The following is a 16,062-nucleotide window of genomic DNA, read 5'->3' as shown; positions in this document are numbered from 1 at the left end:
CCATGGTTGCATCTTGATCAGCTTATCTTCTTCAGACTTTTGCACACTATGAGCTACAGAGGGGGTGTTAGAATTTCTGCATCTGACTATGTGTGAGGATTGGACCTTTTATTGCACTATGTATTTTTCCATGTTTGCTAGGTCGTGGGCTGTTGTCGGCCAGCTCCATCGCAGCAGTCAGCCAGCCACAAGCCTCCTTATATAAATCTTCCCTCCTTAGTTGTTATCTAATCCAACACTCATTCACACGCATATGTTCTACACCATCTAATGGCCGGTATTGCCATTGTAAAGCCCCTGCTACATAATAAAGATGTTCTGATATCTCTCTCTCTATGCCCCTCTCTCTCTCTCCTATGTTTTGCTTCCACACTGTGCAACTTTATTAAGAAATAGAAGAGCGAATGGAATACTTGTAAGAAATTTTAACAATTGGGTGAGAAATTAGGTGAAGTTGGGCAAGAAGTCAAATTTGGGGAATGTTACATAGTCACAAGAAAATTTTTGTCTATTTCATTTGTTCGTCTTTATGGGTTTTTTAAGAAAATGAGATGGAGAGGAGAAGAAAGTGAAGGGGAAGAGAAAGAAGCGGAGAAGAATAATCCTAACATAAGGTCAGAGCTGGATACAAAGAAAAAACTAAAATGTAACGAGTCCCGCCAAAGAAAAACCCTAGCACCAATTCACTACCCAATTCAGCCCTATCCGTGCCAGTGTTTATTACAAAGTTGTCAATACCTCCTGTTCGCACTTTGTTTCTCGTGTACACAGTACCTGTACCTGGAGTATACATACCATGTGGTCCATGCATTCGTGTGCAATGAAATTTCTCTAGCGCAACCGCAACACGTACCCAAAAGTATCACAAGATCCCCTTTGTCAGCAACCCAAATCAAGGGCTGGACTGAGACCAAGTTCCAAATTAGTTCCATAGTCAATAGATTCTGTTGCTTCTTCGCATCGTTCCGCCGGAAGTTTCTCCCTTCCACCAGAACTGGCCCTAGTCACCATGAGGACCTCGTTCTAATTTTATGGAGCATTCCCCGCAATGATGCGAAAAGCAATCAATCTCTAACCAAAGTCTGTAAATACCCATCTTAGTTCTAGTACGGTTGAGGCATAACTACCAACCTTCTCTCCTTGTCTCAATCTCCTCCCTTCACTAGAATCTATCCTCACGTACAATCTGCTCCCATGGAAGTGTAAATTGGAGATTCCGAGACATACACAAGAAAGCTTGCAACATAAAAGAACTCCTCACCCTCCTGAAGCTAGACTTCCTCCATCCTACATCTAAGCTCACGGCTTGTAGAAGATGCTTTCCAGCAAAAGCAACTTGTTCACTGTTACGTACCTTGTGCTAATCCTCAAGATTAGTGGCCTAATCCAACAAGGTTAGGGAAGCTCTGGGATTAGGAAAAAACAGGCTAATACGGCCGGCTAAGGTTATTATTCATAAATCCATGTGTACTTGCTATTTATAACAAGATGGTTATTTATAGTAGCAGTGGGCACTATATATATATATATATATATATATATATATATATATATATATATATATATATATATATAATATTATATGACATGGGTTATTATTGTCATAACCTCACTATTGGTCAGAGTTCGACCAAGACTCGTGGTAGAGCATAGATTGGCATGCCAAAGGTCTCTATGGGGCAAACTGACATGGATTTGTGGGAATCAACCCTGACTTGGGGGGTGGTTCGAAGCATAGAACCTACGGTTGGGAGGAGAGCCCCTCTTAGGGGGTTTGTACTAATCACTTGTGTTTTGTGTTTAGGAGATCTGTGGAGTTGTAACACTTGGTATCAGAGCGACCTAAATGCAAAAGGCATCGTGATGCACGGAAGAAGGCCTCATTAAGCTTTTCCATTTTGCTTTCCATGGATTCACAAGAACCAGGTATTCTCTATGCTTTTGTGCTAAGGTTGACTTGATGCATACTCATTGAAGGTATCTCTCTACGCCATGCCTAAAGGCTGAGTTTCATCTCAAGTTTATGCATTTTACGGTTCTGCTGACATGTTGGGGTACATGGATTCTGAAAAAGGGAAAGATGTGAGAATCATGCGTGTAAGAGATGTGCATAAAAAACCCTCAAGAGAACCCTGATTCCTCTTGGGTTTGCTCCCAGATGGGCTCCAGTTATGCTCAGACATCCTACTCTAGGTGTGAGTTGATGGCCTGAAAACTGTGGCAAAGGGCTGATTGCAGCCTGCGCAAAGTGGCTTGTGTGGGCAACAGACGGGTGTGATGTGAAGAAAAGCATAGCATGCCGGCTTCCTACAGGGCAGCAACAAGCCAAGTTGCGCAGCAACGCAATGGAAGAAAGTGAACCAAGGCGGCCAGTAGAGGAGCGAGCAGTCAAGTCATCCACATAATGTCACCAATTGGCCGACCATTTGGTCCATCTCCAGTTTTTGTGTCTCGTTCACTTGAGGCCAGGCCGGTGTCTCATGTGAAGAGGCCAGTATTTTTGCTTGACATGGACGGGAGCCAGACTGGTGCCACCCGTGTGTTAGCAGGAAGGTGTCGTATGGACGGGAGCCAGATTGATGCCACCCGTGTATGACCTGGACTGTGTTCTATCCATGGGATTGTCACGCCATGGAAGAGCCAGTATTCGTGCCGTGTCTTGCCTATGGGACTGTCACTCCATAGGGAGGCTCGTGCCTGAAACTGTCTTACCTATGGGACTGTCACTCCATAGGAAGACCAGGATTTATGTTTTATGTCGTGCCATTTTTGTGCCCGACAGATATTTTGTACTTGTTCCATGTACGGGAGATATGTCCATGATACTGTTTGCATATGCGCTCATGTTTTACATGTTTTAAACTGTTTTCGCATGACTTGTATTTTTGTGTTTGCCTGCTTGACGTGTCACTTACTGAGCGAAGACGCCTGCCAATGAGTCGTGAAGTTTGCTCTGTCTTCTGACGAGTTTTGTTGCGTGTGAACAACGAGTTTTGTTGCGTGTGAACAGGTGGTAAGTATATTGCACATGTTGGTTTAATACTTTATTCTCTAACCTTTCATTTTATAAGGTTATTCGGGGCCAAGGTGGGGAGCCACACTTAACTTGTGTGTGTGGGGGTGGGTGCATGGTCACCTACCCACACCACCATGGAGCTGGCCGCCCACATGCAAACATGGGGAGCCAGCCAGCTCTAATTGTTTACTTCTCTCCTACCTCTACAAAAGAAAGCACCACGACCACCTCAAGACACAAAAAAATCGTGCGCTTCCATCTCCACCACCTCAGCAGCCGGCGGCTCTGTTTCCTCCACGCCTCTTCAGGCTGCAGCCAGGCATCTCCTCCCATACAAGCGGCTGCTTCCTCTGCACAGTGGCTGCTGCCCCTCCTCCTGTACAGGCTGCGCTACCACAGCAGGTGGCTGTGTGCGCGCCTCCAGACAGGCAGCCAAACAGGCTGCGCTGCCTACCACAGGAGGCGGTTGTGTATGTGCCTCCAGACAGGCAGCCAAACAGGCTGCGCTGCCTACCACAGCAGCCGGCTGTGTGTCCACCACCAGCAGGTTGTGCTCCAGCTTCAGCAGGCGGCTGTCGACTGTGCGCTTCATCTCCTTTGCAGGCGGCTTCTCTTCAGATTGGCGGCTACTACTCCTCTTCCTTCCCCACATGAAGGTGGCTGCTGTTCCTTCAGTTGGTGGTTGTGCTCCTACAGCCAGGCAACTCCTCCTCCACAGAAGGTGGCTGTGTCCTACACAGCAGGTGGTTGTTTTCCTTTGCAGGCGGGTGTGCCACCTTTACATAGGCGGCATCTCCTTTCTTCAGGAGGTTATATTTTCATCCAGGCAACTACTCCTCACGACATGCTGCTGTACCTTGGTGTCCCACTCAAGTAGCTGCACACAGACACCATGAGTATTGGTCTACCATCTGCAATCTACAAGTAAGTGAATTTCAGATTTAAGTAAAGAACTTTGTGGTAAATCTGATAAAGGATTCTCTCCACGGCAACACCCGTTCGGTGCCGGGTAGTCCAAGCTCTTGGAGAACCACGGTGCAAAGGTGCTGAGATCGGGAGAGCCAGGCGTTAGTACGGGAGCGCCTGTTTGTACGTGGTCCTGGAACACCAGTGGGGCGCTCTCCGCGGAGTCCAGTGAAGGCACAAGACCGTAGAGACTGGACCACTCAAGTGGTCGCTCTGCTTCGAACGTCGACTTCGAACTTCTTGTTTGGTACTGTATTCATTTGTACATGGACATCATCTAGTTCTTTGAACCCATGGAGCATTGTATTTGTTAAATACTCCCAATAAATATATCATATATTGAGGGGGGGGGGGGGGGGGGGGGGGTCGGCCCGTTCCGGCCCCAGTGCTGGTGTCCATCTATTTCATTTCATTTCATTTCAAATTCCAGTTGTTATTAAGTTGTCCATTTCAAATTGTGATATTAAGTTGTGCTATTACGCGTGTGGGTGTCCAACGGAGTCTATTCCCACTTGTCGGGATCGGTTTCATTGGTATCAGAGCACGGTTGTTTCCCTCTTCTTAGTGGGAAAACGAACCTGTGTATTGGACACCCCGCTTCTAGCACACTTAACACAATGGACAGCCAAGGCAACCCTTTGGAAGTGCCTGATTCGAGGGGTCCATCTAGTGCCTCTCGTGGTTCTGATGCTCTGCAAGGAAGGCACAAGCCCCTTGAAAGGGTTAATGATAGTGAATCAAAGGGTCAACTGTCTCGAGGAAAGACAGTCATGCTAGAAGAAGAGCCTGATGCAATGAGGACTGAATTGGAACATATGAGAAAGCTTTTGCAGGCACAAGAGCAAGAACTAAAATTTTTGCATGAAGATCCCCATGTGCAAAGTGCCATTGAAGCAAGGAAAGCCGATGCAATGGTAGATGTGACTTTTGAGTCCATGGCACGGAAAGTGGGCAAGAAGCCAAGGGAGTTGGCACTTGCCTACCTCCTCCGCAAAGGTGACATCAAAGAGGGGGACGATGGAGAGCTGAAATTCAGAAATCCACCTCGCTTGAAGCATGGAGATCCCGCATCTCAAAGGTTGAGGTCTTTTATGCAAAAGGAAGAGGTGACAGTCACCTCTTGTCATGCATCTTCTCCACAAGACACAAAACCTGACAAGTATAGGTATGCTAGTTCTCATGGAGGGCATGAAAGTCACATGCATTCAAGATATGTATCCCATGGTAGGGGTGACAGGTCTCCCACTAAAAGAGCTTTGCCTTCTGAGTTGTCTCATGGAGAGACATTGCCTTATGCAGGAAAGTCACATGCATCTGATTCTCAAGAGCACATGCCACCGTGCCTCATGAAACTTCTATGATGGCCCATGGAGCCCATGCAGATAGGGCTGCCCTGTTGAAAAAGGGGAAAAGAAAAAGAGAAGAGCATGAGCCTCATGCCAGAAAGCTCAAGGAATTTAAAGCAGGTGACAAATCTGTTAAGTTTGATGTTTTTCATGGAGAGCATGATGATGCTTCCAAAGTGTTAGCATTTGTGACACAAATTGACATTGCTTTTAGCGATGAGGACTTCACTGAGAAGTCTAAAGTACGCCATGCTAGCATGTTTTTGAAAGGGACCGCTGCTCATTGGTGGATCACTGAAAAGATCACCAAGGACCCCATTGGCACCTGGAAGGAGTTTAAGGACAGATTCTATGCTCAATTTTTGCCACCAAATGCGGAGCAAACTCTCACTCAAAAGTGGGACAGACTTGAGCAAAGAGATAATGAAAGCGTGCCACAGTATGTCAACAAGTTCTGGAAAGTGTTGCTGAAAGTAACTCCTTTTATGCAAATCACGGAGGATAAAAGAAAGAGGAAGTTTCGCTCTGGACTGCAACCAGCATATCGTTCGGGCATTGAATTGCACCCGAAACATACTTTGCAACAACTCACAGCTTCTGCTCTTGCTATACGGAGCAATTGGTGCTCAAAATTAAGCAGGATCAAGGCGGTTCAAAGGGGAAAAACAAGGCTGTCCCAAATCTGCAAAAAGGTGGACAGCCACCTAAAAAGAACTTCCGAGAGACCCACAAGGGTGGTAAAGCCAAAAATACCACATCTAAAGATCAGGGCCCAAAGAAGAACAAATTCGGCTTGACCCCGAAGCAAAGAGAGCAATATGCCAAGGAGGGAAAATGTTTTTCTTGTGGTAGCAACGACCACATGTTTCGACAATGCCCTGACCGCAAACCAAAGCACGAGGACAAGCAGACCAAGGCTAATGTACATGCAGTTCCCGATGTGCAGGGAAACACTGAACATGATGCAAAAGAGCGAATGATATGCAAGGCTTGGGGACAAATCAAGGATCCGCCCGCCTTATTCATGTTTGATGACTGTGCAACCGATAACTTCATCTCTATGCAAACGGCAGCTGCATTGGGTATTGAGGTTGAGAACATGGGACCTCAGATTGAAGCCGAAGCTGCATTTGTTGGTAAAGAGGTGCAGGTTACCCCATTGATAGGGAAGTTGCGTATACATATCCAGGGCTACCTTGATAATGAACATTTCCTAGTTGCACCACTAAATGGATGTGATGTATTGTTGGACAAGCCATGGCATCATAGGCTTGAGCCCCGCAAAGAGTACAAGACCAATATGATTTCTTTTATGCATAAAGGCCGCATGCATTTTATTGATGCTGGCAAAGAAGGGGATTCCATCCCACTTGTATCACACATCCAAATTAATAAAGCAATCAAAAAGAGTCTTTCTGCGTACTTGGTTTTTGTTCGTGATAGCCTTGTGCTAAATCATCAAAATGTGGATGCTATGACTAATGATAGGCTGAATTTTCTTCATGCATTCAACGACTGTTTTGCTGATACACTACCAGGTGAATTACCTCCCCAAAGGCCCGAAGATCATCGCATAGATCTTGCGCCAGGTAGTTCTCCACCCAACAAACCCGCATACCGAGTGAGTGCTGCACAACAAGAAGATATCAATAGAGAAAGGTTTGGTTCAGCCCAGTTCCTCACCTTATTGCTCTCCTGTGCTTCTGAAGGACGGATCATTCCGCATGTGTGTGGACTATAGAGCTTTAAACAAGCTTACCATCAAGAACAGATTCCCAATTCTGCGTATTGACGACATTTTGGATAAGCTTGATGGTTCGGCTTATTTTAGCCGACTTGATTTGAAGAGTGGTTATCACCAAATATGAGTGGTGCCACAAGATGTCCATAAAACTGCATTCAGGACAGCCTTTGGATTATATGAATTTTTGGTAATGCCTTTTGGTCTCACCAATGCTCCTGCTACGTTTAATCATATGATGGATAGGATATTCCAATCCCATCGCAAATTCGCACGAGTATTCTTTGATGATATCTTGGTTTTCTCCAAGAATGAGCAGGAACACGGAACTCATCTAGTCACAATGTTCGAAGTGTTGCGGAAGCGTAAACTTTTCATTAATGCCAAGAAAAGTGAGTTCTTGCTTTCAGAGATACATTATCTGGGTCCAAATTGGTCCGAATTGCAAAACGTACATCAAGTACGTAGTTTTTTGGGATTATGTTCGTATTATAGGCGTTTCATAAGGCATTTTGCTATGATAGCCACCCCTCTACATGATCTCACAAAGAAGAAAACCACTTTCAAATGGACTTCAAAAGAACAGGATGCTTTCTTGCAGCTCAAGCATGCTATCATATGTGGTCCAGTTTTGATTGTTCCTGACTGGCACAAGTCATTCGTAGTTGAATGTGATGCTTGTGGTGATTGTATAGGAGCTATCCTAAATCAAGAAGGGCATGCAGTTGCATACGAGAGCCGTCGTTTGCATGATGCTGAGCTTCATATGGATATCTATGAGAAAGAGCTCTTGGCTGTAATTCATGCCTTAAAGATCTGGAAACATTATCTTCTTGGGGCTGAATTTGTAGTCAAAACCAATCATCAAAGCTTGAGATACTTTCTATCTCAAACAAAGCTTTCAGAGAAGCAGATGAGAATGGCAAACTTTCTTTCCATGTTTCATTTTCAGATTGTGCATACTCCAGGAAAGAAAAATGTGGTGGCCGATGCATTATCCAGGAGGCCTTATGTAGCTGCAGTCTCAGTGGCCTCTCATGGCGACTTATCTGCTATGCCAGATTTGTATCATTTGGATGCTGATTTTTGCCATATATGGACTGATTTGATGGCTGGTCATTCACATGCCTCTTATGTTATCAACGAGGGTTATCTTATGAAGGATAATTGCCTATGTGTGGTGAAGGATTTGCGTCCAAAGGTTATGGAGGAATGTCACGCTCCACCTTATGCTGGTCATAGAGGTATCATGCCTACTACACGCATTATTGAGAGAGATTTCTTTTGGCCAAGCATGCGTAAAGACATTGAGGCTTATGTGCGTGCATGTATTACTTGCCAAAAGGTGAAATTTGACCGGCAAAAACCTCCAGGTTTGCTTCAGCCATTGCCAATTTCCTCGCAACCTTGGGAAAGTATTACTATGGATTTTATTATGGAATTACCTAGATCCCAGCATGGGAATGATGCTATTTGGACCATTGTGGACAGGTTTAGCAAGCAAGCTCATTTCTTGCCCGTCAAGAAAACCATTAAAGTTGATCACATGGTAAAGCTTTTTCTTGCTAATATTTTCAAGCATCATGGTATGCCTAAATCCATTGTTGGGGATAGAGATCCCAAAACTACAAGCCTCTTTTGGAGGGCTTTATTTGATAATATGGGTACTAAACTTGAGTTTTCATCAGCTTATCATCCCCAAACGGATGGCCAAAGTGAAGCTACAAATTCAGCCGTGTTGGATTTATTGAAATGTTATGTGGCAGATCAAAAGACTGCATGGGAGAAGTATCTTCCACTTGTTGAGTTTGCCTACAACAATACGATCCATGCCTCCACGGGAAAGGCTCCGTTTGAGATCATTTATGGCAGAGTGGTATTGCCACCCATCCTTCGTACAAAGGATGAGATTTTTGCAACTGTTGAATATGTTCTTGACTTGGAAGTAGCCTTTGCTCAGGTGCGGACAGCCATTGCAAGGTCACAAGATAAGCATAAAATGGCTGCTGACAAGCATAGAAGGGACATGCAAGTCAAAGAAGGTGATTGGGGTTTGCTGAAATTTGAGAAGGCTAGGCTTCGGAAGAGGCCAGGACGAGAAGGATCATATCCTAAGCTTTCTCCTCGCTATTATGGACCCTTCAAGGTGATTCAGAAGATCAATGAAGTGTCATACAGGCTTGCTTTACCTAGTCACTGGAAGATTCACAATGCATTTCATGTTAGTCTATTTCTGAAATATGTGGGGCCAGATCCTGACGAGCCTGTCAGGACGATCCGCTAGAGATTGATGAGCTTGAGAAGATCCTCCAGCCAGAACAGATTGTTTTTCACAAGGAGAGAAAGCTACCTGCAAGAAAGCTTTCCAGGAGATACCTTGTGAAGTTTAAAACTTATCTGCCTATTGATGCAAAGTGGGTAAATGAGGATTATTTTGTTGACTACCCACAGTTGTTGCAAGCATATCTTCAGGCTTTTCAGTTGAGGACAACTCTTTAGAAGCCCGGGGGGATGTCACCAATTGGCCGACCATTTGGTCCATCTCCAGTTTTTGTCTCGTTCACTTGAGGCCAGGCCCGTGTCTCATGTGAAGAGGCCAGTATTTTTGCTTGACATGGACGGGAGCCAGACTAGACTGGTGCCACCCGTGTGTTAGCAGGAAGGTGTCGTATGGACGGGAGCCAGACTGGTGCCACCCGTGTATGACCTCGACTGTGTTCTATCCATGGGATTGTCACGCCATGGAAGAGCCAGTATTCGTGCCCCGTCTTGCCTATGGGATTGTCACTCCATAGGGAGGCTCATGCCTGGAACTGTGTCTTACCTATGGGACTATCACTCCATAGGAAGACCAGGATTTATGTTTTATGTCGTGCCATTTTTGTGCCCGACAGATATTTTGTACTTGTTCCATGAACGGGAGATATGTCCATGATACTGTTTACACATGCGCTCATGTTTTGCATGTTTTAAACTATTTTCGCATGACTTGTATTTTTGTGTTTGCCTGCTTGACGTGTCACTTACTGAGCGGGGACGCCTGCCAGTGAGTCGTGAAGTTTGCTCTGTCTTCTGACGAGTTTTGATGCGTGTGAACAGGTGGTAAGTATATTGCACATGTTGGTTTAATACTTTATTCTCTAACCTTTCATTTTATAAGGTTATATGTTCACATTCACTTAAAAGTGGGCACCCACTTAGGGGCCAAGGTGGGGAGCCACACTTAACTTGTGTGTGTGTGGGGGGGTGGGTGCATGGTCACCTACCCACACCACCATAGAGCAGGCCGCCCACATGCAAACATGGGGAGCCAGCCAGCTCTAATCGTTTACTTCTCTCCTACCTCTACAAAAGAAAGCACCACGACCACCTCAAGACACAAAAAAATCGTGCGCTTCCATCTCCACCACCTCAGCAGCCGGCGACTCTGTTTCCTCCACGCCTCTTCAGGCTGCAGCCAGGCATCTCCTCCCATACAAGCGGCTACTTCCTCTACACAGTGGCTGCTGCCCCTCTTGTACAGGCTGCACTACCACAGCAGGTGGCTGTGTGTGCACCTCCAGACAGGCAGCCAAACAGGCTGCGCTGCCTACCACAGCAGGCAGCTGTGTATGTGCCTCCAGACAGGCAGCCAAACAGGCTGCGCTGCCTACCACAGCAGCCGGCAGTGTGTCCACCACCACAGCAGGTTGCGCTCCAGCTTCAGCAGGCGGCTGTCGACTGTGCGCTTCATCTCCTTTGCAGGCGGCTTCTCTTCAAAGTGGCGGCTACTACTCCTCTTCCTTCCCCACAAGAAGGTGGCTACTGTTCCTTCAGTTGGTGGTTGTGCTCCTACAGCTAGGCAACTCCTCCTCCACAGAAGGTGGCTGTGTCCTGCACAACAGGTGGTTGTTTTCCTTTGCAAGCGGGTGTGCCACCTTTACATAGGCGGCATCTCCTTTCTTCAGGAGGTTATACTTTCCCCCAGGCAACTACTCCTCACGACATGCTGCCGTACCTTGGTGTCCCACTCAAGTAGCTGCACACAGACACCATGAGTATTGGTCTACCATCTGCAATCTACAAGTAAGTGAATTTCAGATTTAAGTAAAGAACTTTGTGGTAAATCTGATAAGGGATTCTCTCCACGGCAACACCCGTTCGGTGCCGGGTAGTCCAAGCTCTTGGAGAACCACGGTCCAAAGGTGCTGAGATCGGGAGAGCCAGGCGTTAGTACGGGAGCGCCTGTTTGTACGTGGTCCTGGAACACCAGTGGGGCGCTCTCCGCGGAGTCCAATGAAGGCACAAGACCGTAGAGACTGGACCACTCAAGTGGTCGCTCTGCTTCGAACGTCGACTTCGAACTTCTTGCTTGGTACTGTATTCATTTGTACATGGATATCATCTGGTTCTTTGAACCCATGGAGCATTGTATTTGTTAAATACTCCCAATAAATATATCATATATTGAGAGGGGGGGGGGGGGGGGGGGTCGGCCCGTTCCGGTGCTGTTGTCCATCTATTTCATTTCATTTCATTTCAAATTCCAGTTGTTATTAAGTTGTCCATTTCAAATTGTGATATTAAGTTGTGCTATTACGCGTGTGGGTGTCCAACGGAGTCTATTCCCACTTGTCAGGATCAGTTTCACATAATGTGCGCAGGTGTTCGGATATGGACTGGACACAAGGATTGCTAGGCGTTGCCTGTTCTTAAGAAGGTGGAGTGCAGTTTATGTGTTTGAGCAAACCGGCATCCTTGTAGAAGATGGAGATAATTTTATGCCGATTCTTTCTCAAAAATCCAAGAGGAGAAAGAACTCTGAACAAGGGTTACATTTGACCAATGTGGAAGCAAAGTGAAATGGCGAATCACTAATACAAGATTATGTTAGCCTTCTTCCTCAAGCCCCGCCAAGAAGAGAAAAGCACAAGTTGCTATTATCAATGATCTCTCTCTCTCTCTCCACACACACACACACACACACACACACACACACACACACACACACACATACATACATACATACATACATACATACATACATACATACATACATATATATATATATATATATATATATGCACGCATGCATGTTGTTCTTTTTTAGAGAAACCTCCTAAAATAGGATGACTATAGCTACTTTTGATATAAATATATATATGCGCGCATGCGTGTTGTTTTTTTTTAAGAGAAAGCTCCTAAAATAGAACAACTATAGCTACTGCTGGGGTTCTACAGCAAGAAGACACCTGTTTTTTTAAAAGAAAAAAGTAGTATGGCGTTTTTTTATATATAGCTAGAGGTTGACTCCTTCATTCACGTGTGGGACAAAAGCGATTCCTCGAGAAGTCTAGTCTTTCATGTCAGTAGACTAAAAGAGAAGTTGAGGATAGCATTGTGACTCCTCCGGAGCTTGTTGAGGTTGAGAACTTGTCTTATGCTCCGCATGAACCAGAAACAATGTTTGATTTCAGGGAAAGGCAACTTAGACATAAGTTGACCCCTATGTATAAAATTAAGTGGAAAGATAGGAAAAAGGAGGACTCAACTTGGGAGACAATTGCTGGTCTAGGTTTCCCAGTTTTCTTTCTTAGATAGATTTTGTTTCCAAGAGTGAAAACGTCTGAGGAGGGGATGTATGTTACGTACCTAGTGCTAATCCCCGGGAATAGTGGCCTAATCCAACAAGGTTAGGGGAGCCTCGGGATTAGGAGAAAGCATGCTAATACCGGCGGCTAAGGTTATTATTAATAAATCCATGTGTACTAACTATTTATAGCACGATGGTTATTTGTAGCAGTGGTGGCCACTATATAAGGGTCCTCCACTCTATTCATTTTCTAGTGTCTTTGATTAGCCTGGTTGAAGTGAAAATCCACTGATTGGTTGTTTGATTTTGTGTTTGTTTCTGTTTTTGATGGTGATTACCCTGAGCATTGAAGGTTAATCGAGCATTGGAGTGTTGAAGGGTATATGCATGAATAGGTGGTACACTAACTACCAGATTTCAGGGTTGGGAGCTGGGAGGTAGCTCAGTTGGTAGCCATAGGAGTGCTGGGAATTTTAAAAGACTTCAATAAGTTTTATTTTATTCAAAGGAGTGGGGGCACTACCTTTGCATGTCTCGCAACCATCATGAGGAGTGCCTGTCGGTTGCAGCAACAGGGGCCCTCGATTATTGTTATAACCTCACTATTGGTCAGAGTTCGACCAACACGCTGGCCACGCATGTGGCAGAGCAGAGATTGGCATGCCAAAGGTCTGTATGGGACAGATTGGCATGGATTTGTAGGAGTTAGACCTTAGCCCCTGGCTCAGGGGGTGATTCGAAGCATAGAATCTACAGTTGGGAGGTGAGCTAGCATGCACCCCTCTTAGGGGGTTTGTACTAATCACTTGTGTTTTGTGTTTAGAATATCCATGGGATTGTAACTTTCACGGAGAACGAACATTCTCCCAAATAAGATTCACATCCTGGCCAAAAAAGCCTGACTACTCCTAGTCCTTGTGCATTTCCAGAGCAATCCATAATGAAGGCAATAAGCACTTTTGGACTTTGCCTACTTTCCAAATGCAAATCATAAGTAGCCAATCTCAACCAATTGTCACAGACAAACTGGTCCAAGCTACTCTTCACCCCACCAAATTGGGTGTGAACTTAAGGGAAGCTTTTCACAATAGCTTCCTCGTGTCACTAGTTACTGGAATCTTAATGATGCTCCGAGACTCCCCAGGACAATATAACAAGTCCCGAAATCAAAGATACCCTATGAACGAGTTCTCACAACTATCCTATCAGGACGCAACTGATTGAATCTCTGGGACTACATAAGACATTTCTCACAAAAAGCAAGAAATTTGATTTAACCAAACGTTTAACCTTCACTCTAACCTTGGGCCAAGTATACAACTCTAATCCCAGTCCATTGTGTGTCCAATCTGTTGTCCTACGAATTCCTGAAGACATACACAGAACCCCCTCAGCAAGAGGTTTACTTCCACACACTAGGAGGTAACTCTCCCACCCTATGCCCATTGTGTGCACCCCATTAGACAAATGGATTTCCTCCACCTATGGAGCACCAAATGCCTCCGTGGAACTAAACCCACCTTGCAGCATCACTCAAAACTCATGAAGTGTATGCTTTAAGCTCTACCTATCAAATCCACATCACAAGTGGCCTTCCTAAACTCTCATGACGGCTGACTCATGGAGTACAGGTGGAACTCTCTTACATGCTTGGGAAGCCCCATTCACCCCATTAGAGGTTGGCTGTCTTTAGAGAGAAAGAGGATAGTCTATAGTCGGGTCTCGGGTTTAGTCTCACTAAAACTCCTATGGAAGCATTCCCCTCGTGGCAATGGGATCTAGAACAGACTCAATTATATACCATGCCTAGGGTTCATTTGACACAAACCCTCATGGAGACTGTACAGCAACGACCTTTTTGCTTCATGCCAGCCCACAAGAGAATGGGACTGTTCAACTTAATGTTAGTTGGGCCAAGCTTTATAAAGCTTTCCTAGTCTTAGTCCTCAAAAGAGCTTGTCTCTATGACTTCTTGCATGGTTATACACAAATGTCAATGGTGAAGATCATTACCTTGAGCTGGCATGGAACTCGCAAAGAGCCTTTAAGCTTGTACACATAAGATTTAACTCTTGAAGAGTCTCGAAGCACCTCGAGACCCCTTCCTTTCATATCAATGAAGCTTGGACAACAACTTTTGAAGCCAGGCAAAACAAATAAGGCCCAATATAACCAAAAAGATTACTAGAATATTTAAACTTGTTTGCACAGTATTGAGCTGTAAGATCCTCAATGAAAAATGTCGAGTACACAGAATTCAACAGTTCTTGCATTGTGCATGCTTAGATCAATCAATGCACATACATGAGCCATGGGCAGGGACGAAAAATGCACATACATGGAGCATGGGTAGGGACGAAAAATGCACCTGGTCTACCATTTTATGCTTAAGGATGGCTTCTTTGTCCAGAATTTTCATGGCGACACTTTCACCGGTCTCTGAATTTTGCGCGAACTTCACCTTGGCAAAGGTGCCCTCTCCGATTGTACGGCCAACTTCATACTTTCCCACCTTGCGCACCACCATGGCTCTTTTACCTCTCTATCTGTCTGTCTCTCTCCCACTGTAATCAAAAGCTTCGGATATTAGGGTTTCCTAGCTGTGAAAAAGATGGGCATTCTAGGTCAAAAAGCCATCGCCCAACAGACAAAATAACAAGGATGAGCATCCTAGTGGCCACTACCAGGTCACAGGCTCAACGCCCAACGGAAAACTACAGCGTCGGGCAGGCAACGAGTGTGATCTCAACAAGGTAATACGTAGATCAGGAAATGGGCGATGGTCTCGCGGGTCGCACAAGCAAATAGCTAATATCCACCCCCAACACAGAACCCGCCAATTGTTCAACTCACCAGTCTCAATAACCTTCCAACTCCCCAAAGCATCTCTCTTGTCCCTCCTTTAGCTCATATCTATATCTATTCTTCATTTTCACTATTCCCGTGCCTTACACGTAGTAGGTTCGGGAGAGAAAGAAAGAGCTTTGGCACACATAGTAGGTTCGGGAGAGAAAGAAAGAGCTTTGGCATAGGTTTGGGGAGAGAGGGAGGGGAACCTTCAGAAAGCGAGCGGAGCCGTGGGTCGTTTACTAGTATCATCATCAAATCTCGAACTTTATCATCGCATGTGTCTTCATGGAATGCCCCTTTCACTAACATCATGCTTTTTCATATCCTTCATTCACTTAACATGGGCCTTAAGCATACAAGACTCTTCGTTCATCCTTGCCTACGGTGAGGATGGGCCCAATATAAAGGGTGGTTGAATGCCCACAACAACCTCCTAGTAGCACAACTCATCACACATCTTTTATCTTATGTACACACCTCCCAAGCATCAATTCTCATAAGTTAGCAGCATGTGTTCCAATTGACTGCCTTTTCATAATTATCATGTCCTTCAAAGAGTCGGCAAAGCATA

The 16,062-nt window shown here is 45.2% G+C and overlaps 1 protein-coding gene across 2 annotated transcripts in view; it reads right to left on the bottom strand.

Moving 5' to 3' along the window:
* The window catches only part of LOC147603658 (CBL-interacting serine/threonine-protein kinase 24-like), a 43,103-nt gene extending 27,475 nt beyond the window's left edge, over positions 1-15,628 (bottom strand). Inside the window, exons 1-2 of one of the 2 annotated variants that reach the window (XM_086795844.1) lie at positions 15,495-15,628; positions 15,010-15,205 (exon numbers count right to left, since the gene is read on the bottom strand). In XM_086795844.1, coding sequence (XP_086651970.1) covers positions 15,010-15,168 — 159 coding nt within the window. In that variant the 5' untranslated portion in view covers positions 15,169-15,205; positions 15,495-15,628. Of the gene's footprint in view, positions 1-15,009; positions 15,206-15,325 lie in introns of both variants that reach the window. The other variant, XM_086795843.1, reaches the window with a different exon arrangement.
* Positions 15,629-16,062: the final 434 nt, after the last annotated feature.

This window comes from Cibotium barometz, chromosome 63 (assembly GCF_041138505.1).
Source record: "Cibotium barometz isolate CiBa-2024 chromosome 63, ASM4113850v1, whole genome shotgun sequence".
Taxonomy (NCBI): Eukaryota; Viridiplantae; Streptophyta; class Polypodiopsida; order Cyatheales; family Cibotiaceae; genus Cibotium; species Cibotium barometz.
This window is presented reverse-complemented; position numbering and strand designations above follow the sequence as displayed.